General features: G+C 42.2%; 1 protein-coding gene across 1 annotated transcript in view; it reads left to right on the forward strand.

Moving 5' to 3' along the window:
- The window catches only part of DOCK3 (dedicator of cytokinesis 3), a 145,013-nt gene extending 124,920 nt beyond the window's left edge, over positions 1-20,093 (forward strand). Inside the window, exons 50-53 of the mRNA XM_083486869.1 lie at positions 2,945-3,063; positions 4,047-4,134; positions 12,064-12,146; positions 14,026-20,093. Coding sequence (XP_083342995.1) covers positions 2,945-3,063; positions 4,047-4,134; positions 12,064-12,146; positions 14,026-14,532 — 797 coding nt within the window. The 3' untranslated portion in view covers positions 14,533-20,093. The remainder of the gene's footprint in view (positions 1-2,944; positions 3,064-4,046; positions 4,135-12,063; positions 12,147-14,025) is intronic.
- Positions 20,094-22,389: the final 2,296 nt, after the last annotated feature.

Genomic DNA, 22,389 nt, shown 5'->3' on the forward strand with positions numbered 1-22,389 from the left:
TGTGAGGATGCTGTGGCCCTCTAGAGGTTGCTGGAAGCCATGCAAGTTGTAGTTCAACAGTACTGTATATGGGGAGCCAAAGGTTCCCTACTCCTGCTGTAAAGTAAACCATCCTTTCCCCTACATTGCATAACAGGGTAGTGGGAATTTAGACTGAGATAGTGGATTGTCACAGCGTCACATGACAAGGGCATTGCCCATCCCATTGGCTCCAGCATCCCACGATGTAAATAGGCAGCTCTAAAAAATTCAGTCTTTGTTGTAATTTATACTGCATTTCTTTCCTCAAGATCCCTGTGATAAGACTTGCCAGTTCCCCATACGCTTTGTTTTCCCTTCTGAAAAATTAGTTCAGTGTGAGAGTAATATGTTCTGATGGAAATTATTACCAATGAACATCATAGGCATCCCCGGTACAACGTGGTTTTACAAACAGTGACACTGAAGTTCAATTTTGAGTGGTAATCCCGCAACAGATCTTGCTCTTGCGAAAGGTTTCATGTTATTCTCCTGCAAGACTTTTGAGAAGAACTGTGATTGCACAGCTGCATCACTCAGAGCCTTCTCTTAATAAATGAAAACGCAGTGGATTGTATCCAGTGCTGTCCTTACATTTACAGAAAGCTATTTGATCCAGTGGTAAGTTCCAAGAACATAAGGGAGGGAATTTTTTTCTCATTTCCTCTTCCGCTCCCAGTGCTCCCTTCCAGTCTGCTCTAGGGGCTTAGGGTACACACTTGAACAGTGTGGGACATGATATGGGGGCTGTAAGGGAAAGGGGACATTTGGGAGAATCACCTCCCTCCCCCATTCTATGCATGGAAGTCTTTGAGGGATCAATAGCCTTTTGTGAATAGAAGGACACCACTGGATGCAACTCACAGTCAGGCTAGTATCCTTTTTAGCACATCTATGGTTAGGGAGGAGTAGACTATGGTTAGGGAGGAGTAGACTCTCCTCAGTGGAGAGACCATATACTTCCAGTTACTATATTTTGAGGGACAAACAAGGGAAGGCTCTTGTTCTTGTGTCCTCCTTTTGGTCTTTTTAGGGAATCTGATTGACCGCTGGTGCAGGGAAATGGTGAGTTTTTGGCATTTGAGTACCAAGACAGTTGAGTACCAAGGTACCACTGTACTTCAAAGGCAGAGCACACCACTCCATATGTGGGACTGCTGCTCTTTTGCTGCAGGTTTACTGTAAGCATGTCATTTGAAATACTGTACACACTTCGGATGTGCACATGTATGCCTTGTGTAAAGAAGCACTAGACTAATGGGCTTTCAGCAGATCAGTTGCATATTTTGAAGTTGTCCATAAGCACCTGAATGAAACAACAAACACAGCCACCACCATGATACCCTACCTGCAGATAGACATATTAACAAACAAACAAAAAAGACTGGATGTATGACTTTTTGTCTACCAAGATGCTATTCCGACAAGCTTGGCTGAACAGGTAGAATTTCCAAAGATCTGACAGTTACAAATAAGTAACGTGCATTTTTCACGATTTTCTTTAACTTTTAAAAGGAGCTTTTGACAAATACTGCCCTCTGTTGATGACTTGAAGTCACATAATTAATAGAAAAGCTTTCAGGAAACAACTGTTGTCAACCATGTTAGATGAGCAGCAAAGGTATTGTTTTCATGTGTTTTTCCAATTTGATGATACCCAACAGCTTCACCTGTACTTCTAGGATATATTGAGGAATATATTTTAAAAGGGGGAAATCAGCAGTGTGCTTTGTGCCATAATACATTTACTGGTGCTCCTAAAAGATCAGTATTTTATATTTCATGATGCAGAAATAGGACTATCTGTGATATGTATGTGAGTAAAAGAGACAGTATAAAACATTAATGCTTATCTAAATGAACACTGTGAATGATAGGATGGTCAGATTATTTGTGTTCTGTGTTTGTAGTGAAAACATTTAATCATACAGTGGAGTTTGAATTTCTTTGAGCTTAATAACTTGAGGGAAACTCTAGAAAGTGTGAAGGTTTCTCCTGTACTGCTAACCATATTGTTTCTTCCTTTTGTGCTAAATCGCAGTATATGACCTGCATGCCATGCTTCTGTTCATGTGAAATCTGTGCCGACTGGAAATAACACTTGTGTTTAATATTATTATTTGTGTGTGGTCAGATATTATTCATGTGGTCATAGAAAGTTTGCAGAGGGGACCATGTCAACCCCAGTAGCAGGCACAGCTGCAAAATATGTTGTTTGCATTTGTCCTCAAAGTACATGCTTGTGGCACAGATATGCCACAAATTAAGACCCATATTAGCAGCTTCAATTTGTGCATCAGATTCTGCACATTAATGCATCCAGTAGGGGAGATAGTTTCCATTGTTATCATTACCTTAGGCAGCTGTGCATTTCAACCAGTACCATAATGAGTAGGATTTCCCCCATCAAAGATCATAACGCACTGATACACTATGCAGTGCCCAAACAGACATTCATCAAAATGGCAATATATGTCAATAGGAATCAAAACCCTTATGGGATAGAGATATCTTGAGAAGCTCTGCGTTCTCATATTCTAATACTAAGCTTAACTGCTTGTTAATTACACAGTTTGTGGAAGCACACTTCTTATGTTCTTACACCAGCAGTTGTTGCCTTTCCACATAAGAATGGATTTACCAAAGGCAGTTTTATTTTGGTAACATGGGGCTTTCAGAATGCATTCATTGACCTGCTAAGCAGTATGCTACAGACCCAGCAGCTTGTCTGTGTTGCTGTTTTTGTTATGCACTGAGCACTAGAGCAGTGATTCCTGTGTGCCAGTTAAGCTCATTTCCATTGTACGCTAAAATGTTATGTTTCATAGTTGTGATTCATACATCTTAGGAAGACTAGGTGACTGGGCCAAAGAGCATCTCTGTTGTGTTTTGTCATGTGTACGTGATTGTTCTCACTTGTTTACAGGCTCTCCCTCTCTACCAGATAAGTATCGTCATAATCGGGAGCTGATGATGTTATTACCGATGCACCGAGACCGACCTAGCAGTGCCATGTACCCTGCAGCTATCATGGAAAATGGACAGGTAACAATTTCAGAATTGCTATTTTTTTCTGAATGTGCCAGGACATGAAATTAGCAAACAGATCCATTTTCTGGACAAGAAAGGACAAGTGTTTTGGAAATGGGAACTACCGGGAAGGAGGAACTTGCAGTTGACCTTCCTTGGCAGGATAACTGTCCCCAGTCAGCTCCTTTAAGGCTGTTGTTCGGCTCCCCGGCAATGCTGTAATTTACCACATTTGGCCCACCTTTCCCCTTCAGAAAAAGAGAGCGGGGGGGAAGAAAGGGGTTCTGAATCCCATAGCTAGGATTCATGTGGGTGAGGTGAATCAGGAAGAGGGATGGCTTTAGTGATTCCTGGCCAAGGGAGTAGCAGAGCAGCCACCTGGTGGACATTTCAAACAGCAGGCCTCAGCACACAGGGCTGGCAAGGCTGGGATTGCCCTAGTCATAGGGCACTAAAAATCCCAGGCAAAACTTATTGGCAATAGCTGAGGGCAGACAGGCCCATCCTTTGACCAGCACCTGTATCATTGTACCTGTCAGCTTCCTGAGCAAATTCAGTAAAAGAAATTGCAGCTTCTGCACCCTGAGCATGTGCTCCTCTCAGGGAGACCTGTAGAGCAGCCACTTTGGGGGGGGTGTTGGAGGGTGTTCCTGCTCATTCCAGTCCAGTTTCAGACTTGGGAGGTCCTTCCAGCAGAGGAAGCCAACCCCTGTCTCTTACTGGTGGAAAGGGCTTAACTGGAAAGTTCCCCAATGCCCTCCTTACTCTCCCTAGAGCATGATATTTATGGTAAAAAAATTATTCTTACCAGGCTATTCTGCCTTCATTCAGATTATTATTATATAGTCATAATAACATAGGCACAGAGATTGCTCTTGTAACATAAAACAAATGTAAACAATCAGATATCTTGCGAATCTTATTGGAGATATCAAACGGCATAGTTACAAACTGTTGTTTAAAAAGTGCAAGTATTTGTTGCCTTTCTTCTCTCTTAGCACCCAAACTTCCAGCGAGCCTTGCTCCAACAAGTGATTGGACCGTGCAAACCCTGCAGTGATCCCAACCTTTCTGTTGCTGAAAAAGGTATTCCTTGCCCTATTTTATATTATTTACTTATGACACTTATTTCAGGCATTGTTTTTTGCTGCTTTGCTGGATCCAGACTCTACAGCTATCCCTGAATAGCTGAATAGCATAGTTGCTGACATGAGCAAGACTCTGCTCAGAGATCTGCATTAGTGGGTGAAGTTCAAGGTGTTAGTATTGGCCTATAGTACCGGCCCCTAGCCAGTTGGAGCCAGTTTATTTACAGGATCTCCTTACTTCATATGTGCCCACTTGACTTCTCTTGACCCACTTGCAGAACTTGTAAGAAATTGTTCTTTTAGGCAGGACCTAAACTTTTGCACTCCCTGCCAATTTACATCAGGTTGAGTGGTGTCTTAGCTGTGTTCTTTCTGATGCCTGCTTAAAACATTTTTGTTTAGGCAAACCTATCCAGATGTACATACATTGAATAAATTGTTTTCAACCCTTTTTTTTTTTAGTTTGCTGCTGGCTTAAATTCTATAAATAAATTATTTTTAAAATGTTTTAATTACTTGTTTTTAACTACTTTGGTGATAATTTAAATATTTCTTGTCAGCCCTTAGAGGTTTTGTTGCAATCAAGCAGTATATATATTTTTTGTTAAATGCTATTAATTAATTAATTTTATTGTTTCATTTTATGTTCATTCAAAGTGTTCTTATCACTTATCTCTTAAAACCATGTGTATTTAGAACAAGCAGTTAATCACACAGCAACTGCCCAATCCATATATACTCCTAGCAGAATATATACATTTGTGACTGCCCAATCCATGTATACTCCTAGCAGAATATATACATTTGTGAGTCATGTTTCAAATATGACAATCTCCTTTCTGCATAGAGATTATCTACATAAAGGGAAAACTTCAGTTATGAGGGAGCGCTTTGGAAAGGTCAGTAATCCATAGGCCAGGGGTGGCCGACTCTCAAGAGACTGCGATCTACTTTCAGAATTAAAAACTGGCAGTGATCTGGGTCAGCTCTAAGTTGTTGGACTTTTTTTAGGAAGGAGAAAGGCCCCATTTTTTAGGGGTTAAAAAACAGGGGGTTTTTGGAGGGAAAAGTTCCATTTTTGTGGGGGTTAAAGGCAAGGGACAAAGGGGTAAAGTCCCTCACAAAAAGATCGCTATGGATGAAAACAGCAGCACAGAGAAAGCTCTGTCTTCCCTTCCAGAGATCAAACAATGAAGGGCGGTGCGAGGGGGTAGGGCAGGAGTCAGTTTTAGGGATTCTAAGGAAAGGGAGCCAGAGATCAACCGCAATCTATCAAAACCTCACGGGGATCTACCAATAGATCACGATCGACCTGTTGGACATCCCTGCCATAGGCCATTGAAAGGGGAGTTGGTGTATATATCAACTGCACAACATATACAGCTGAAGATGCTTGGAATGCTCTCCCTAACTGGCTGAAAGCACATGTTTGGGTAAATCTGGAGACCTGTCACTTTCCCTTTTTAACACTGATTTTTCTTGACAGTAGAGTGACATTGAAGAGCTTTAAGCAAAATGTTTTCAATTATAGCTTCTCTGCTGATGAATCTAATCACTGAAGACAAACCAGGGACGCGGACTTAGAAAAAATATTGGGGGGGCCCGGGAAAGCTCATGAATAATAAATAAGCTCATGAATATGCAAATAAAGTGGCTCCGGCCCTAAATAGGGCAAGCCACGCCCCCCCAGCCAGCCGATTGGCTGGCTGGGAGGTGTGGCCAGTCGGGATTCCCCTGTTCTCGCGGGATTTCCGGCCGGGGCTCTCCGATTAGGGCGCGCGGCTGGCTGGCTGGCGAAGGAGCAGGTGGGGAGGAGGCGGGGGACGGCGGCGGCGCTCTGCTGGAAGGGCGCCCGCCCGAGATTATTGGGGGGGCTGAGCCCCCCCAAAAAATTTTTTGAGGGGGCTCAAGCCCCCTCAAGCCCCATGGAGTCGGCGCCTATGAGACAAACTCTGCAGCCGATGGTTTGGCCACTACAGGGCAGCAGGGACTTTCAAAGATAGTTTAAGCATGAGCTAAGCCTTTATTTGGGATAAACCATCCAATATCAGAATTGCACATCAGGTTTTCCAAGCATTTTAGTCTAAAATACGATAGACACAGCAGGGGGGAGGGTATCGAAATTGCCATCAGTTAAGATATTCCATGTTTTGTTTCCGGTTTTCATGTGTATTCTATACAGGTGGTGACCTTCAGATAGCCAGTGTGGTGTAGTGGTTAAGAGCGGTAGTCTCGTAATCTGGGGAACTGAGTTCGCGTCTCCACTCTTCCACATGCATCTGCTGGGTGACCTTGGGCCAGTCACACTTCTTTGAAGTCTCTCAGCCCCACTCACCTCACAGAGTGTTTGTTGTGGGGGAGGAAGGGAAAGGAGAATGTTAGCCGCTTTGAGATTCCTGAAGGGGAGTGAAATCTAAACTCTCCTTCTTCTTCAGATAGATAGTGATCAGTTTAGAGCAGTTTCAAAGCACGCACACAACTTGCTCATTCAGTGGCAGCAGCAGGAAGTCAGTACGTATAGACTGAGTGAAAATGATGCCTGCTACGGACTCAAAAACTGTGGATTTAGGTTCTCAGTGAGAACAGAATAAGAAGGTTTGTTAAACAAATAGTGAATGGTAGCTTCATAACAAGGTGAATGTTGGGATGGGAAACATAATTAATTCATTGTGGGGGTTATAGGCCCCCCCCATAAACTATAATCCATTCTCCTCTACAACCAAGGCTGATGTATACTTTTTGCCAAGTCTTGTGTCAGAACTCCCCTGTCAGTGAGATTATGTTTGATATTTGACAGTAAGATCAATATTAAGGAAAGGTCTGAGCAAAGTCTTGGTATTGTTTTCATTGCTATAGTTTTTTTTAAGCCTCTTATTTTCTGTTTGGTTGCTCCCATGAATTTTATAAGTGTGTTACCTTTATCAGGAAAATGATACTTGTTTTGTCTCATTACTGTATAAGGAATTTTGTTTTGTTTTTTGTTTTAAAAAAGGGTTTGGGACCAGAGGAAAACAAACTTACCTCATCTTGGTCATCGCGGCACAGTAACAGGCTCTGTTCTGCATACTGAAATGTCTGTTCCTTGTTCTTTGTTACTGCTTCCTTTATCCTGCTTTTTTTTTAAAAAATCTGTAGTCTAAAAGATATCTTCTTGGTCTCCCAATAATGCTAATCTATCTAAACTGCTTTCCCATTTCCAGTGAAAGGTCAGCAGAGTAAGTTGATTGCGCCACCTAGTGGTTAACAAGGCAGACAGCAACCTTTTGGGAGATAGGACTCCCAGCAAGAATCCAGTTCTGCTCCTGTCATTGGTCACTACTGCTCTCGCTAATCTTCCAGGTTTTCTCTCTGAATTTCTTCTGTGACAGAAAAGGAAAAAATTAGGAGTTAATAATAGTCCTCTTTCCCTGTGGCCATGTTCCCCTTTGTTTCCCTACACTCCCCTGAAGGAGTTGCGGTGCTTGCTCCTTTAAAGAAGGCTACTAAGGCAAAATGGGAGCATTCCCCAAAATATAAAAAGCTGTACCTATTGTGAATACATTTTACACCTTGGAAACTGAATTCACTGACTCCCTTAAAACCCCTAGCATGTATTGTCCTATTTCTCTCTTTGTTTCCGAAAATCTACATCCCAGAGGTGGGGATTCACAATTAAAGGACCCCACTGAATGCAGATTGAACTATGCAATCCATAAAACACATGAAGCCCCCACCCTGCCCAGTAGAGGGTAGAACAGCCTCTGTTTTTATCTAAACATCTATAAGATAAGCTCTTAGATGAGCCCTTAGACCCATCAAACCAGGATGCAAGTTGCACATGTCAAACCCTACTAAAAATCCATTGCTCAGCTGCCTTCATAGCAGATGTTACTATGGATACCTCTCAATGTGCTTCTTGAGTCCTTGTAGCAGATGTGGTCACTAGATGCACTTAATGGCTCAAACACTGGGATGTAGACACTCTTATGTCAGCCTCACCATCGCGCCATATGCTGGAGGCAAGCTTCTCAGGGAGGATGCCCTAAAGGACATCTTAGTCTAGATGACAAGTGGAAGGTATTGTTAGCATACAGGACGGACAACTAGCGGCAGAATAGGCACCGTTCTCCACATTTCTACAATCAGTCCTTTTAGAACTACTGACGAGTTCCTGGTCAGTAAAAAAAAAAAAGCCGTATCTCCCCAACTTATCACCTAATACATTTTGGAGAACTCCTGTACACCACCAAAAGCCTCATCTCCTTAGCCCTGAAAAGATTTCAGAAAGCAAATCTGCAGTACAGCCTTAGCCAGTGTGGTGTAGTGGTTAAGAGCAGTAGTCTCATAATCTGGGGAACCGGGTTCGCGTCTCCGCTCTTCCACATGCAGCTGCTGGGTGACCTTGGGCCAGTCACACTTCTTTTTAGTCTCTCGGCCCCACTCACCTCACAGAGTGTTTGTTGTGGGGGAGGAGGGGAAAGGAGAATGTTAGCCGCTTTGAGACTCCTTAAAGGGAGTGAAAGGCGGGATATCAAATCCAAACTCTTCTTCTTCTCTTCTTAGCCCTCATTCACGCCAATATAATGGTGGTGGCACATGTCCTTGGCCTCTGCGTCTCAGCAACTCCTTGGGTGAAGCACCATGCTTGGCCCCTCCAGTGGGCCCTACTGCCATTTCCGAAAAACATTGCCCTCAGCAGGCGCCTTCACATCAGGCTGTCACCCCAGCTCCATCACAGCCTGCAATGGTGAACTGACCTAGTCATCTTGAGGAGGGACTCCCAGCAAATGATAATACCTTCAGATGCCAGACTCGTCTGTTGGGGCACACATTGCAGGGATCTCTCAGTCCAGGGCCAGTGTTCTGCAGCAGAATCCTCCATGAGCATCAACTGGCTGGAGCTTTGAGCCACCCACGTAGCCCTTCTGCACCTTGCACAACATCTCTCTGGAACATGTATGTACATCTGGACAGACAATACCAAAGACAAATGAAACATCAACAGGCAAGGTTCAGCTTGATCCCCGAATCTGCAGCAAGAAACAACCCTCCTCTTGGACTAGGCAGGGATCAACATTCAATCAGTCACAACTACTGAGCACATATACGGACTTAAGAACACTCGGGCAAACCTGGCAGAGTGGAGCCTGAAGCCCCACTTGTTTTCCAACTACTCCAGCAAAGCTGGAGCAATGCAATGCAAAATCAATCTCTCTATATCTAACAGGGATTGCCAACTTCCACGATTCTTCACCAGGTTTCACACCCCATCATTGGAGGCCTGGAGCACTCTGCTCTCCCCCTGGCTACAGAGTCAACTCTATGCTTTCCCTCCAACTCCCATACTCCCATGGGTCCTCAGGAAAATCAGGGAAGAAAAGGCAAGAGTGCTCCTCATCACTCGGTTCTGGCCACAGTGTCCTTGGTTTCCGCAGGTACTGAGCCTAGCACTCTCCTCTCTGTGGCGACTCCCCCAACTACTGGACATCCTCATTCAAGGTCTGATCCTTCACCCAGATCCTGCCTGGTTGCATCTGACTGCATGGTTTTTGACCAGAGATGGCTGACAGATGGATCTCACTCCAGACATCATAGATATTCTGCTGCACTGCGGAAAGTCTTTGACTCTACATATCTACCAAGTCATCTGGAAATCTTTCCTCCTGAGGTGCTCTACTGAAGGGTGTAAAGTCAATAACCCTGGTATCTACCATCTTAGAATTCCTTCAAGATGACCAGAGAAAAGGCCTGAAGCCCAGTGTGCTAAAACAACAGGCAGCAGTGGTCTCCTCCATTCTCTCAAGGCTGCACTCTCCTTCCTTCTCCTCTCACCTGCTCTTGAAACACTTTCCCCAGGGAGCATCTCTTAAATGCCCTCTGACTTTCCATAGATTCCCCTCCTGAGACCTTCACAGGGTTCTCTCTGTGCTTCAACACCCTCTTTTTTTTAACCTCTCAGCAAGGTGGCTCCTTTCTTTGAAAATGGTCTTCCTCGTCGCAATCACCTCCGCCTGCAGAGTCTCCAAGTTGAATGCTCTTTCTGTTGCCAAACACCTCTGTGTCTTCCATAGAAACAGAGTAGTGCTAAGGACCGAGACCCCCAAGTGTCTTCTGCAGATTCCATCTCTGGAAGGAGATGGTTCTTCTCTCCTACATCCCTACTCCATCCTCTGGAAAAGGCCTGACATTCCCTGGACGTCTGCAGAACCCTGAAGATTTACATTGGTGGAACTAAAGCCCATAGGCTAACTGAAACCCTGTTTGCATCCTTTCACCCACCCGCACTGGGCAGGAAGGTGTCCTCTTCCACCCTTTCTAGGTGGATCAGGTCATGTATAGCACTAGCCTAAGAGGTGCAGTGGTTTCCTATCTCTTCAGCACACCATGGCTCATTCCACAAAAGCCACAGCAGCCAGGGGTATGTTTTCCTCTCCTGCTTTTCTACAGGAGATCTGCAGGGCAGCTACTTGGGCAGCACCCAGGACCTTCACCAAGCACTGCCACCTGGATGCCTATGCATCCTCAGACGCAGCTTTGGGCAGAAGGGTTCTGCAACAGGTCCTCCTGCTATGACTTCCTGAAGCTACATTCTCTCCTTAGAAAAATTAGCTGCTGTGCGTCCTGCTAACCCTTTCACTGGAAATGGGGGAAAGTACAGTTGTACCTACCTGAAAGGTAGCTTTCCATTTCTTGATGAAAGGCCAGCAGACCCTACCCTAGTTGGTTTGGCTACAGGATTCTTGTTATTAGCACAGTCACATTGACATTAGGAGGTAGCATGTTTCTTCTTCTTTCTATTCTTACACTCCTGGCTGTCGAGCCTGGCGAGTCTGCATCCTGGATGCATGCTGGGAGTCCTACCTCCCAAAATGTTGCTGTGTGATCGCTAGGTGGAGCCATCGCCCCACTCTGCTGACCTTTCACTAGGAAATGGAAAAACTACACTTCAGGTAGGTACAACTTGTATTTTTCTCATGATCAAGAAGTGCACAGTTCTCTTACCAATCGCTGCCTTCAGAGCAGGACATAACCTAACAGCTTGGGGCCAGTCCCAAAACTCACTTGATTCAGTGAGTTTAAAAAGTCAGCCTTCAGTCCCATCAAATATTACAGCATTACCCAAATTCAATCTGTTTCCATCCTTCAGCTGTTCCAGCAGCACCAAGCAGCTGGAGTCTGGACAGCGGAACCAGAGAGGCCTTGCCATTCCTGTCTACTCATGTTGGGAGCATCCTGGCCCCACCAGTACCTCCCCGAAGCCTGCCCCATGGTAAGGAAATGGCCAGTAGGTCTGCAGAAGAAATCCTGCACTAATGCCCAATTAAACCATGTGAAAGCAAACAGTGCCACCTGTTTGCCTTCTGAAAAATGAAAAAGGAGTAAAAGGAAGAGAAGGCTACACCAACTCTCTTGGCTGACGATTTCATAAATCTTTAAAAAAACAAAAAAGCAGTACTATAAATGTGCTTTGGGACTGGAATTGGGCTTATGAGTGATGTACACTAGCCCAGTGTCTTGCTAAAAGCTGTACAGTACAATCCCATGCATGTTTACTCAGAAGTAAGTCACATTGAGTTCAATGGGACTTACTACAAGGTTAGTGTGTATGGGATTGCAGCCTAAGTTTAAAAAATAAAACATTGAGCTCCAGTTATTGAAGATAAATTAAGGTTTCAGATATTTAATGCTAAAGAGCCTGTTGTCTTGCCACGGGAGCCTTGATATGATAACAACTGTGTGTGTTACACTGTGTTGCTGCCTTCATTTGCTGTTTGTTGTTGTGTACATTGAGTTACAATTTACCATGTAAAATAATTGGTTTCTAGGAAACTGACACTGCACTATCAGGACATATCTGTCTAACTAGCATCACAGGACATTTAAGAGTTGGAAATGCTATTTCTGACTTACTGCTCGCAGATAACTTTTTCCATTTATCTCATTTAAGGTCACTACTCGCTGCATTTTGATGCCTTCCATCACCATCTTAATGATGCCCCCCCAGCACTGCCTGCACGGACGCTACGTAAGGTAAAACTATATCTCAAATTGCAGAACCACCCTCTAATTCAGCCAGCATACTGAGAGCAATTCTGTAATCCACCTCTTTGTTTATTTATACTGATTTACTCTACTGTACGCCCTGTGATATTACCGGGAGATTTATCACCTTGCTAAACTTGATGAGGTGGGAAAGGGTGTTTCTCCTGCTTGCTTATTTAAAACAATTAAAAGATCCTCAAGCTGTTATAGCAGTGCGTGGTAAGCCCACATTTCCTGAGAGTTAGGGTACTCTGAAAGCAGCAAGGGGAGCCTTTTCAAAGCACTTTCCCTGATTGACTTTCAAATTGCTCTTCCTAGTTAAGCATGGGTCTCCTTTGAAAGTGTAGAGCCATCCAGAGCCACCCTTTCAAAGCACTCTTCTGTACCTGCTCAAACAGGGAGAAGAGAGTGCTTTGAAACCACAGTCTGTGCCAGCAGGAATTGCACTTTCAAAGCACTCTTCTTGCTGCTTTGAGAATGGCCCATCCCCAAAGAAATATGGCCTTAATTCACACTGCTATGAGTACTCAAAAGGGTTTTTTTTTTTAAGTTAAAGAAGCATTGGGAGGCCTCAGCTACTGCTTGAAAACTCTGAGGAAATTTTGCTCATCCACCCCATTTTCAGGGATTTCAGGAAACTGGCAGAATGTGCAGGTTGGTCTATGGTTGAGGGCAGTTAAAGTGTCAGGAGGTAAGGGTGGGGAAATGAAAACAGAAGGAATTGGCCTCCTTAATTCCCCAACAGCTATTGTATTCTGGAGGAAAGCTTTTGATTGGTGTGATGTGCTCCTTGAAGTTGTCCTCCCACACTGTTCACCTCACTTCCGGCAGCTATATACAGTAACAGAGCAGCAGCCAGCCTCAATCCTGAGCCCTTTAGTACTATAGCACAGCACAGGTTTTAGAAGGGCAGAAGAGAGAAGAAAAGTAGCCTCTTGCAAACCCCAGTACTAAAAGTTAAAAGTGGACATGGAGCAGCAAGTGGTACCTGTAAATCTATTGCTATGCACATGCACCAATACTCAAAACATTCATCCTGCTCTTACTATGTGAAAATGCAATGAGAGAGAGCTCAGCTGCACAATATGGATAGGGGCTGAAGTCAAGCCTTGAAACTAAATTGCATTGTTGCTGCAAATTAAAATTAACTTTGGAAGTATATGTTTATTCTTAGTAAGTGCTTTGATTTTGGAATATCTGAGTATACCAGGGTAGCAGACAATACTATGTAGGGGAGTGTTTTGTTTATTTTGTTTATTTTATATGCCAGCCTTCATCCGAGGATCGCAGGACAATTTACAATACAAAAATACATAACTATAGGCTGTATTGGATACAGTGACTGATGCAAAGAACAGGACTTCTATGTATTGATAGCAATTGTGTAGAAGAGGAAATTTTGATAGCTGCACCATCTTAAATACCCTACACTTTCTATAATTAAAGGCAGATAAATCTTGCCCTCCTTCCTATCTGATCACTTTATTGTTGTAAATATCAAGAAGGCAAGAATTAGCCACAACACAATTGCAATTGTTTTGGTTCAGTTTAATTTCCCCGTACCTCAAGGTATTATTACACTGCGGGTGTTTCCATTCGGAAAGCTAAAGAAGGCAGGGAATACATATTTCATAGCTGTCAACTTTTCCCTTTTCTTGCAAGGAATCCTATTCAGAATAAGGGAATTTCCCTTTAAAAAAGGGAAACGTTGACAGCTATGATATTTGTTTATATTTGAACACAAAATCTATAAAACAGTAATTAATGTTCTGGGATCGGTGTGAGACGAATTAACCACGGAAGTGCGGAAATATTTCTTTGTACGTTTTGACATACGTATGAATGTTCTGTGTCATTTTTTAAACAGTCGCCACTTCATCCGATTCCTGCATCACCCACAAGCCCCCAGTCTGGCCTGGATGGAAGCAACTCTACCCTTTCAGGCAGTGCAAGCAGTGGCGTCTCCTCGTTAAGCGAAAGTAACTTTGGGCATTCATCCGAGCCCCCTCCTCGAACAGACACTATGGATTCTGTCCCTAGCCAGGCGTGGAATACTGATGAAGACTTAGAGACACCCTACCTTCCCGTCAGGTATAGTCTCTCAGAGCCTGATGTCCTGGAAACACTCAAATCCCAGCCGTGCCGAAGCCACTCTGCCCCATCGGGAGTCATTCCTCAGGACGCTGTGGACCCTCCAGCTCTGCCCCCTAAACCATATCACTCCCGCCTTCCAAACATGGAAAACGAGGAGGGGATGATCTTGGAAGAGGATGAGAAACACCGGGCGCTACATCGCAAAATTTCCCAGCCAACTAGCAGTGTGAAAGAAGAGCAAGCCAGGGTAGCGTGGGAGCATGGCATCAGTGAGCAGTAGGCAGAAGGGTGAGAGAAGACGGTTTGCATGATCCTTTCAGGTCTGTGAAACCAGAAGACAGATGTACAATAAGGAGGCTTCAGAGAAGAGAAAAGTGAACTGCTTTATTCTCTGCTGCTGAGAGTTAATGACTGGAGCCAGAGATTGGGCCAGCATGTGCAGTTGCTGCTTTCCTTTTTATTTAATTTTATACTTTTAAGATTTTTAGTGTTTTGGGGTTTTGTCTATTTTTTTGCAGTGGGTGCTTCATTCCTTCTACAGTTTATCAGACAGCAGGAAGTGACATTAGCTATAGACACTTGCAGAAACTGAAAAGCATTAGGATTTTGAGGGAGGGGGGATGTGGCATGGAATTTTTACAAGCTTTCCTTCCAGTTTTGAGATGCGCACAAGTTTTGAAGCAGTTGCACTAGGAATGTGTTTATTTGCTGTAGTAAGTGAATGCTAATTTTGAATTCAGGGATTCCGCGAAGCCAGAAGGTGCAGAGTTTTAAAGGCACTGAAGAAACGAGATCTTCCAGGCTTGAGGCATATAAACTTATTTTGCAATGGTCTCCTTGCATTGCCTCAGGTGTGCTGAAGCAATCTAACCAGTGCTGACTGGCTGCCATTTCTATTTTAAGGCATCATTTCACACAAACTCTTCTTGGCTTGGCATAGACTTTTTGATTTCCTGCTTTTTCCATTGTTATTCATCTGTATTTATTTATTTACAGTATGAGGGAAACGCCTAACCATAGGACTTATAGCCCAGTCTTGGCCTCCCGGTGCCTCTGGTTTTTGGCACTAGCATTTTAATTCTAGTCCAGGAAGTAGAGGAGTAGTATCTTATGCCAGAGTAACTAAGAAACTAAGCTAGAATAAAAGGAAGGCTTAAGCACACGCCTGACAGTTGCTTTAAGGCTGACGATCTTGCATAGTCCAAACTACTATCTGTTGTTGTACCATCCTCCCCACCCCAAAAAAGAAAGCTTCTCCTTGTTGCATTCTTATTGGACAAGATCACTTCCAGTTACTTGTTCCAGTGTCATAGAAATACAGTGGCATTCAGAAAATTTCCACTAAGTAAAAATTGTAGAAGCGGGTGGAGGGGGGGGGGATATTTTTATCCTTTTTAATAAAAAGTTTCTGAAATGTTTACAAAGGAGACGACTAAGGGTGTGCTATGGTGTGTAAAATCATGATTGACTGTTAGGGATCCTAAGGAATGGGGCGTTACTTATATTTATATTCAAGAACCAGTGCAGCCAATTAACATGCCATAGTTGAACGTTTTAACCAAAGGAACTGTGGGACAAGCTGCCATGAACTATACGAGTTAGAAATGTAGCTAAGTTTGGGAAAGGTGCTGGAAAATATGGGATGAAAAGGAGTATTAACACATATTAAGCAATATGGCAAGGATTTGCAGATTGAAATGAATAATGCAAGATAACAATACTTGAAAGTTGTTAGGGTTTTAGTCAGCATTTTTTAAATCCATGTCATCCCAACACCTTAATAATGGCAAAGTTATATTTAATCAAGATCCAGTTTTGCTGCCCTTCCCACTGGTGGCTTAAAAAAATATGAATCTGTTTATTTTTACAATTTTTCTAGTGATACCCAGAAGCACATTATGAAATTTTTTATACTAAATGAGAAATCAGCACAGAAAATGTAAAGGATTGACTCAATTTCCAAAACAGCCAATGACAGAAACATACAGCAGCTCAAAGTTCTGGTTTCACTCTTCAATCAGTCACTATATATATATTATAAAGAAACAAACAAACAAAAATACCATATGTACCTTGTATGACTGAAATTGCTTTTTTCTTAGGTAAGCTGCTAATGTATTTTCCCCCAAGCTCTGTCCAATGGAAACACACAGTAGTTCCGTCCTTATATTTTAACGAAACACCATGGCATTAAAAACTTGCCTAGTTTTATTTTTGAGTTTGCACTAGATAGAAAATACATTTGTATTGCCTCTTTCCTTTGATCCACAACCATCATTTCCCTCTCTTAAGTCAAAGTGGCGGTGCCATCAGAAAGAAATATCTCCTGTCAGGCACAATTTAAATGCAGGTCCTATACTTCCAGTTAAGATTAAAATGTCAGACATAAATGTTACCCACTTAGAGCTCCAGGAAGTTTTTTTTTTTAAAGACGTAACATCTTTTTTGGGGACTAGCAGTACAAGCCTAAGGACTTTGTCCTTATAGGAGGTTGCTTAGAGGATTGCAACCCACAGTATAGCTAGGGTGTTTGCTGTTGATACCTGAAAGCAGGTTGTTCTTGTTGTTTTTACAAGTAAGGTAATGAGTTGGCAGGTGTAAGCAAATATCAGCTACCTTCATAACATTCAACCTTCAGATTCCATGAGGGAAGCAAATTTAGATGTAGTAACTAAAGCTTTCCAATTTCTACATAATGTTTGGTGTGCTTTGGTGGCTTTCTAAAAGGAAGTTCTCTATGTGTGTACATGGATGCAATTTTAAAATGAGTTTCCACTGTATTGCAGTTGGCAAGAACTTAGCATCCGATAAATCAGGATGGATTTCTAGTTGCTGAATTGGGTGTCCTATGCTGCATTACTAAAATTACTTACTAGGTATTCAGGCCACCAGCACAAGCCCTGTTGAGGGGGGGGGGTTATGTGCTGACATGGCTTTGAAAGCCAACCTATAAAAAGGCAACATAATAATTTAGTTGGACACAGACAGCAGAATAGAAACATAGTATATTATATCTTTGGACAACAAAGTAGCACATACAATCATGGTACTTTGGAATAGGTATAAACTGCTACAAAAAATGGTTTTCTTGTCCTTTGCCTGAAGTAGAAGGAAGGTTTAAAGACATGGGTGGTTGAAAAATAGGAAGAAGTAATTCCTGTTTGTAGTAGGAAATATAATTGGATTTTGTTGCCATAGCAAAGGTATAGGGATTCTTTCCCTCACAAACATCCCCACACTCATTTTTTCCCCCTTTACACTGTAAAAGGGGACTAAATCATATCTTTCCTAAGGAAGAACGAGTGAGCAGGAAATTTAGGGAGGTGATATCATGTTGCTTAATTTGTTTCCCCATCATGTTTCATGTAAATATCCCACGAATGCTGTGTATTTGTACAGGAAATTGAGCAAAAAATGTATAGATTGTGATGTCTGACTGGTACTCTGCCCTGTAAATGTATTTTTAGCCTATGGCAATCTGTTGTTGTTTAAAACAACGGCAACCACAACCACCCCCCAACCAGTTCTCTTTTTGTGTATTCATGTTAGGAAAACCTATCATAACTGTAAGGAAAAGCAAACCTTAAAATGAAAACAAAATATTTGTACCAGAGTCCTAAAGATATTTCATTGTATATATTGTGATAGCATGTTTCTGGAACCAACAAATAAGTGATGTGAATTTTAGGTGTAAATATCTGCTGTTTTGTTTTGGATTTTCCCCCCCTTCCCTTCCCCATTCACTCAACTGCTGTGATGTTGAATTAAAAATTAATACTTGATATTGAAAAGCATTGAGCAGATGCTCCAAGGTACCCATGAGATATTTATTCAGATGCCACAATGTATCTTACATATAAAAGCTGGTGCTCAGTGTAAACTCTCATGATGTTGATCTCCTACAGATTTCCTGTTCAGGTGCTGTCAATTGAAATTACACACCAATACGTTTAGGGGTGGGAAACTATTGAAAAATCAGGAAAATGGGAAGAATGCTGCAATCTACTTCACAGGGAAAGTGATATGATCATGTTATTAACTAACCGTGTTTTACTCAGCAGTATTATCCCTTACTGAAAATACTTTCCCCAAGATTTGTGGGTACCATTTTCATTATTATTATTTTTTAAAAGCATTGTAACCAGCAAATCCCTAGATAATGAAACCTTGTTGCTAGAAGAAAAGGGGATACTTGCTTCTCGCTAGAAAATGTTTTCATCTTGCTTTATGGGACCCAAAGAGGTAGAATAATCTCACACCTAGTCAACTGAAGGCCCTGCAGAATACTCATGGATTCTCTGACTGGCTTTCTCTAATGTTTTAGCACTCTGTGACAGCCAGTTACCACCATGTGTCCAAGTTCATTGAAATAGCTTGGCCATGCCTCCCCCTTTTGTTGCCAATCACAAGCCGCATTGGTTTTGCCCTTAGACTCCTCTTCTATCAAAACAGAAACATGCCCTACATCTGAGCAGTAACCACACCAGGAAGCAGCTTCTGGAGCTGGATTTAGAGTGCTGGCAGCAATTTTCCTACTCACGGAAAAACAGTGTGAGGACCAGAATAGGGAATGCCCCATCACACTCACGGCTAATTATTAAATACATAACGAGAATTATTGCAGATAATTTCAGAAGCAGAAAACCATGTGCAACACATGGAAAACAGGCATGCCTAATACCTTTTGAGTCAGACTGAATGGATGAAAGATAGGAAGGGAGCAAAAACAGCAGCTCAACCCATCACTTAGCAAATATGATGGCATAATATGGGGGCAGCTTTGGATTTCTTCTTGGGCTCAGGTCTTTTTGTTAAGCTTTAGCCAGCTGATGAGTATAGTGAGGGTACAATGTTGAATGTAGGAGACCCCGCTGCACATCTGCTAACGGGGTGGTCTTAGGGAAGTTGAACACTCTCTGCCTACGAATCTAAGACCCTGCTGGGTCAGGGAAAAGACCCATCTAGTCCAACATCCTGTCCCCACAGTAGCCAACCACATGCCCATGGGAAGCCCACAAGTTGGACCCGAGTGCAGCAGCACTCTCTCCACTTGTAATTCCCAGCAATTGGTATTCAGAAGCAGACCATCTCCACCAAAACCTATTCAGGGGGATTGTGAGGTCCTTTCCAGATACAGATAGATGCGCACACCATCAAACATCGTTCCTCTACTCAGCACATTTCCCAGCACTCAGAACAATGATTATTTTGTTGCTGAGATATTGTCTCTTCCCCCTACCTCCACCTGATATAATAGTGAGTGCTATGTAGAATGTGGTTATGCAAGTATAAGTACCTATTGCAGTGTCTGTGGCATCACTGGCAACAAGCAACACAGCTCCTTTGTACGCCATTTTGTAACCTTTAATTTTGTTCCCCAATCTTGTCTTGAGGCTGAGCATTCTCCCATTCAAACATGTATGCACTCTTTAAGCCCTTTAACAGCAACTTAAAATACTTGCTTAATTTTTTTCCTTGGTTTTTTTTATGTCAACATACTGATTCTGAGTATATTGTTGTATTAATATATTACTACTGATGTGAATATTGTCTATTTTAATGCTGTTGAATGTATAGTTTATTTGATCATATATAATTGTAATTCTGTTAAAATATGAACAATTAATAAAAAGATAAAATATAATGAAAGGGCCAAACATGAGCAGGGATCCACCTCCCATCATCTCCCCACCACACACAGTATTACCATGTCATTTCACAACCATTTTTCATTCTGTTCAATTGCTCTTCTTCCCAAGGAGTTCTTGGAGGCTGTGTGCTCTTCCACTCCAGTGCAGGACGCACTTTTCCCATTAAAGAAATAGTACTTTGGCCACCCCATATATGTGTTTCTTTCATAACGAAATCTGGGGTGAGGGTTGTTTTCTAACAAGGCCCAAATACTACTTAGAATACTTACCATAAAAATAACTTATTACAGTTAACAGAAATAATTGGATCCATCAGTCAGTTTCTCTATGTAGGGGGGGTAGCAGGGAGAGAGGGTTACATGCACAGATCAGCCGCAGTATAGACCTTTGATTGCTTCCTGTGTGCAAAAAGGATAAATCTAAATATCTCCCATCTGTGCATATAGGCACCCAGACCAACTAAGACAGGATGTGCACCATTAAGTGCATTTCCCATTAACCTGCACTGTATGAAGATGCATATTCTCTGGCCATTACAAGATATACATACCTTGTTTGCCTGACTACATCTTCAAAGCGATGGAGTTTGAACCATGTAAACACAAGCTCTATAGTATCTGCCTTGATCTATGTGATATTTCAACCTGAGTTCACTGATGGGTGATTAGACTGGGAGGCAAGCCTCAAGTTTGAAAGCTACTATTCTAGTCTGTCAGAGCACTGTCCCACAGAATGAAGGTAAGCTTTTTATCCACTAGATAAACTACTGACCATCCAGATATCATTGGACTATAACTCCTATCAGTCCTTGGCCTTGCCTTTTTCTTTTTGTGCTTGTGTGGGAGTTGGGAGTCTCAGCAACTTCTGGAGCATCACAGGTTAGCCTTAAAGGCAGGTGAAGTATGTCCTTTAGCAAAAATAAAACGAGGCAGTGCTTAGCTAAGTTAAGAAAATGAATGCAAGGTAAGTGGTCCATTCTTAACATAAAAAGGATTTGGCTGAGATATTTAGGTTAGAACTGCAGTCTTGGGAGCCAACTCATTTAGCAACAAGGAAGTGAGACAATTGCCTATTGAATTGCCCATATAAATAGTACAAATTGTTAAGATTCAGTGGAATTGTGTCTTTCAAAGGTGCAGGAACCTTCAGTCACTCAATTTCTATCTAGTACCTTGTAACATCTCCAGGATCTCATCTTAACTTCAGCATTTTTATGGACCATATCAAGCAGAAATCTATTGGGCATAAGAATGGCTAGAATGTGGAGGACTTTATAGGGTTGAAATAAAAGGATGAGGTAGGCTTGGTTAAAGACGTAGAAGAACCAGAAGCTGCCTCCGAAGCCAAGTACTGTTTTTGGTGGATGCTGTCCGAAGCAACTCTTGGCTATGGGGGAAACATGCAGTGAGTGATAGAGGGTGTCTCCCCCCACTTCTCATTCTGCTTTTCCTTCTTTGTGGGGAAAGAGAGAGGCATCTCTACATTTTCATTCTGTTGCATAGAGAAGAGACTTTTGTCAGCACATGTGAATGACTTGAGTGTGTCTATATACATATGGATATATATTTTTTTCCAAAATGTATCTAGTAAAATAATGTTTAAATATGGGTTGCAGAAATTAGATACTCTGTAATTAATCTAAGATGTAATGGATTTTACAGTTTAAGGAACCAATTGTTGGTTTTAAATAAGTTCTGTGCTAAAAATAAATAAATACTCTGATTATGGTTGGCGTGCATTTTCATCACTCTTAACAAAGATATGCCTATAGATGATCAGCTGATGGGCTGTTTAATATCCAGCATCTTCATCACATACCAGAACTCTGTGCCGGGAGAGGCTTAACTCTCATGCCATGACCCAACTTAGCAATAACCACTCCAGGCAAGGAAAAACAAGGCAATTCTCCTCAAGTACACAAGACGGAGCTGCATTCTATTCCTATTTTTGCTTCAGCTTCTACATTAAAGTTGGGCTGTGCCAGTTCCTCCAGGGTGAGCAAAAAGTTGGTTTCAGCAGCTGGTGAGAAAAAAAGGAAACCTACACATAGCAAATATGGGAAATAGTGCTAATTATTCACGTGTATACATACCAATGCAAAAGCAAACTTTATGTTTATTCTATAATCTCATTTTGCTGCAATTACCTGTCAGCATAGTGATGCATTCTACTTTCATAGGCATTAAGTGTAGCACAAATAAATACTGTGGGGAGAGGATAATGCTGGTGACTTTCCTTTGAGAATTCTGAATCGTAATCCAGCTAAAAGGAATGAAGGTATGTTGCAAAGAAATACCTATGTAATGTAAAATGTGTGTTGCACACTTTACTTAAAAGGTCCTACACTGCACTAAGGATTTTTAAGTCTCCACCATGTGAGGCTTATAATTTGTATATTAAAACATTTCCCTTTCTAGCGTTTGGCTCCAATCTCCCGCTCCAAATGAGTGTCTCTCAAATACGCTTGTAAATTGCCTTTGGCAAGC

The sequence above is a fragment of the Podarcis liolepis genome, assembly GCF_965112155.1.
Source record: "Podarcis liolepis genome assembly, chromosome: 2".
In the NCBI taxonomy this organism is placed as follows: Eukaryota; Metazoa; Chordata; class Lepidosauria; order Squamata; family Lacertidae; genus Podarcis; species Podarcis liolepis.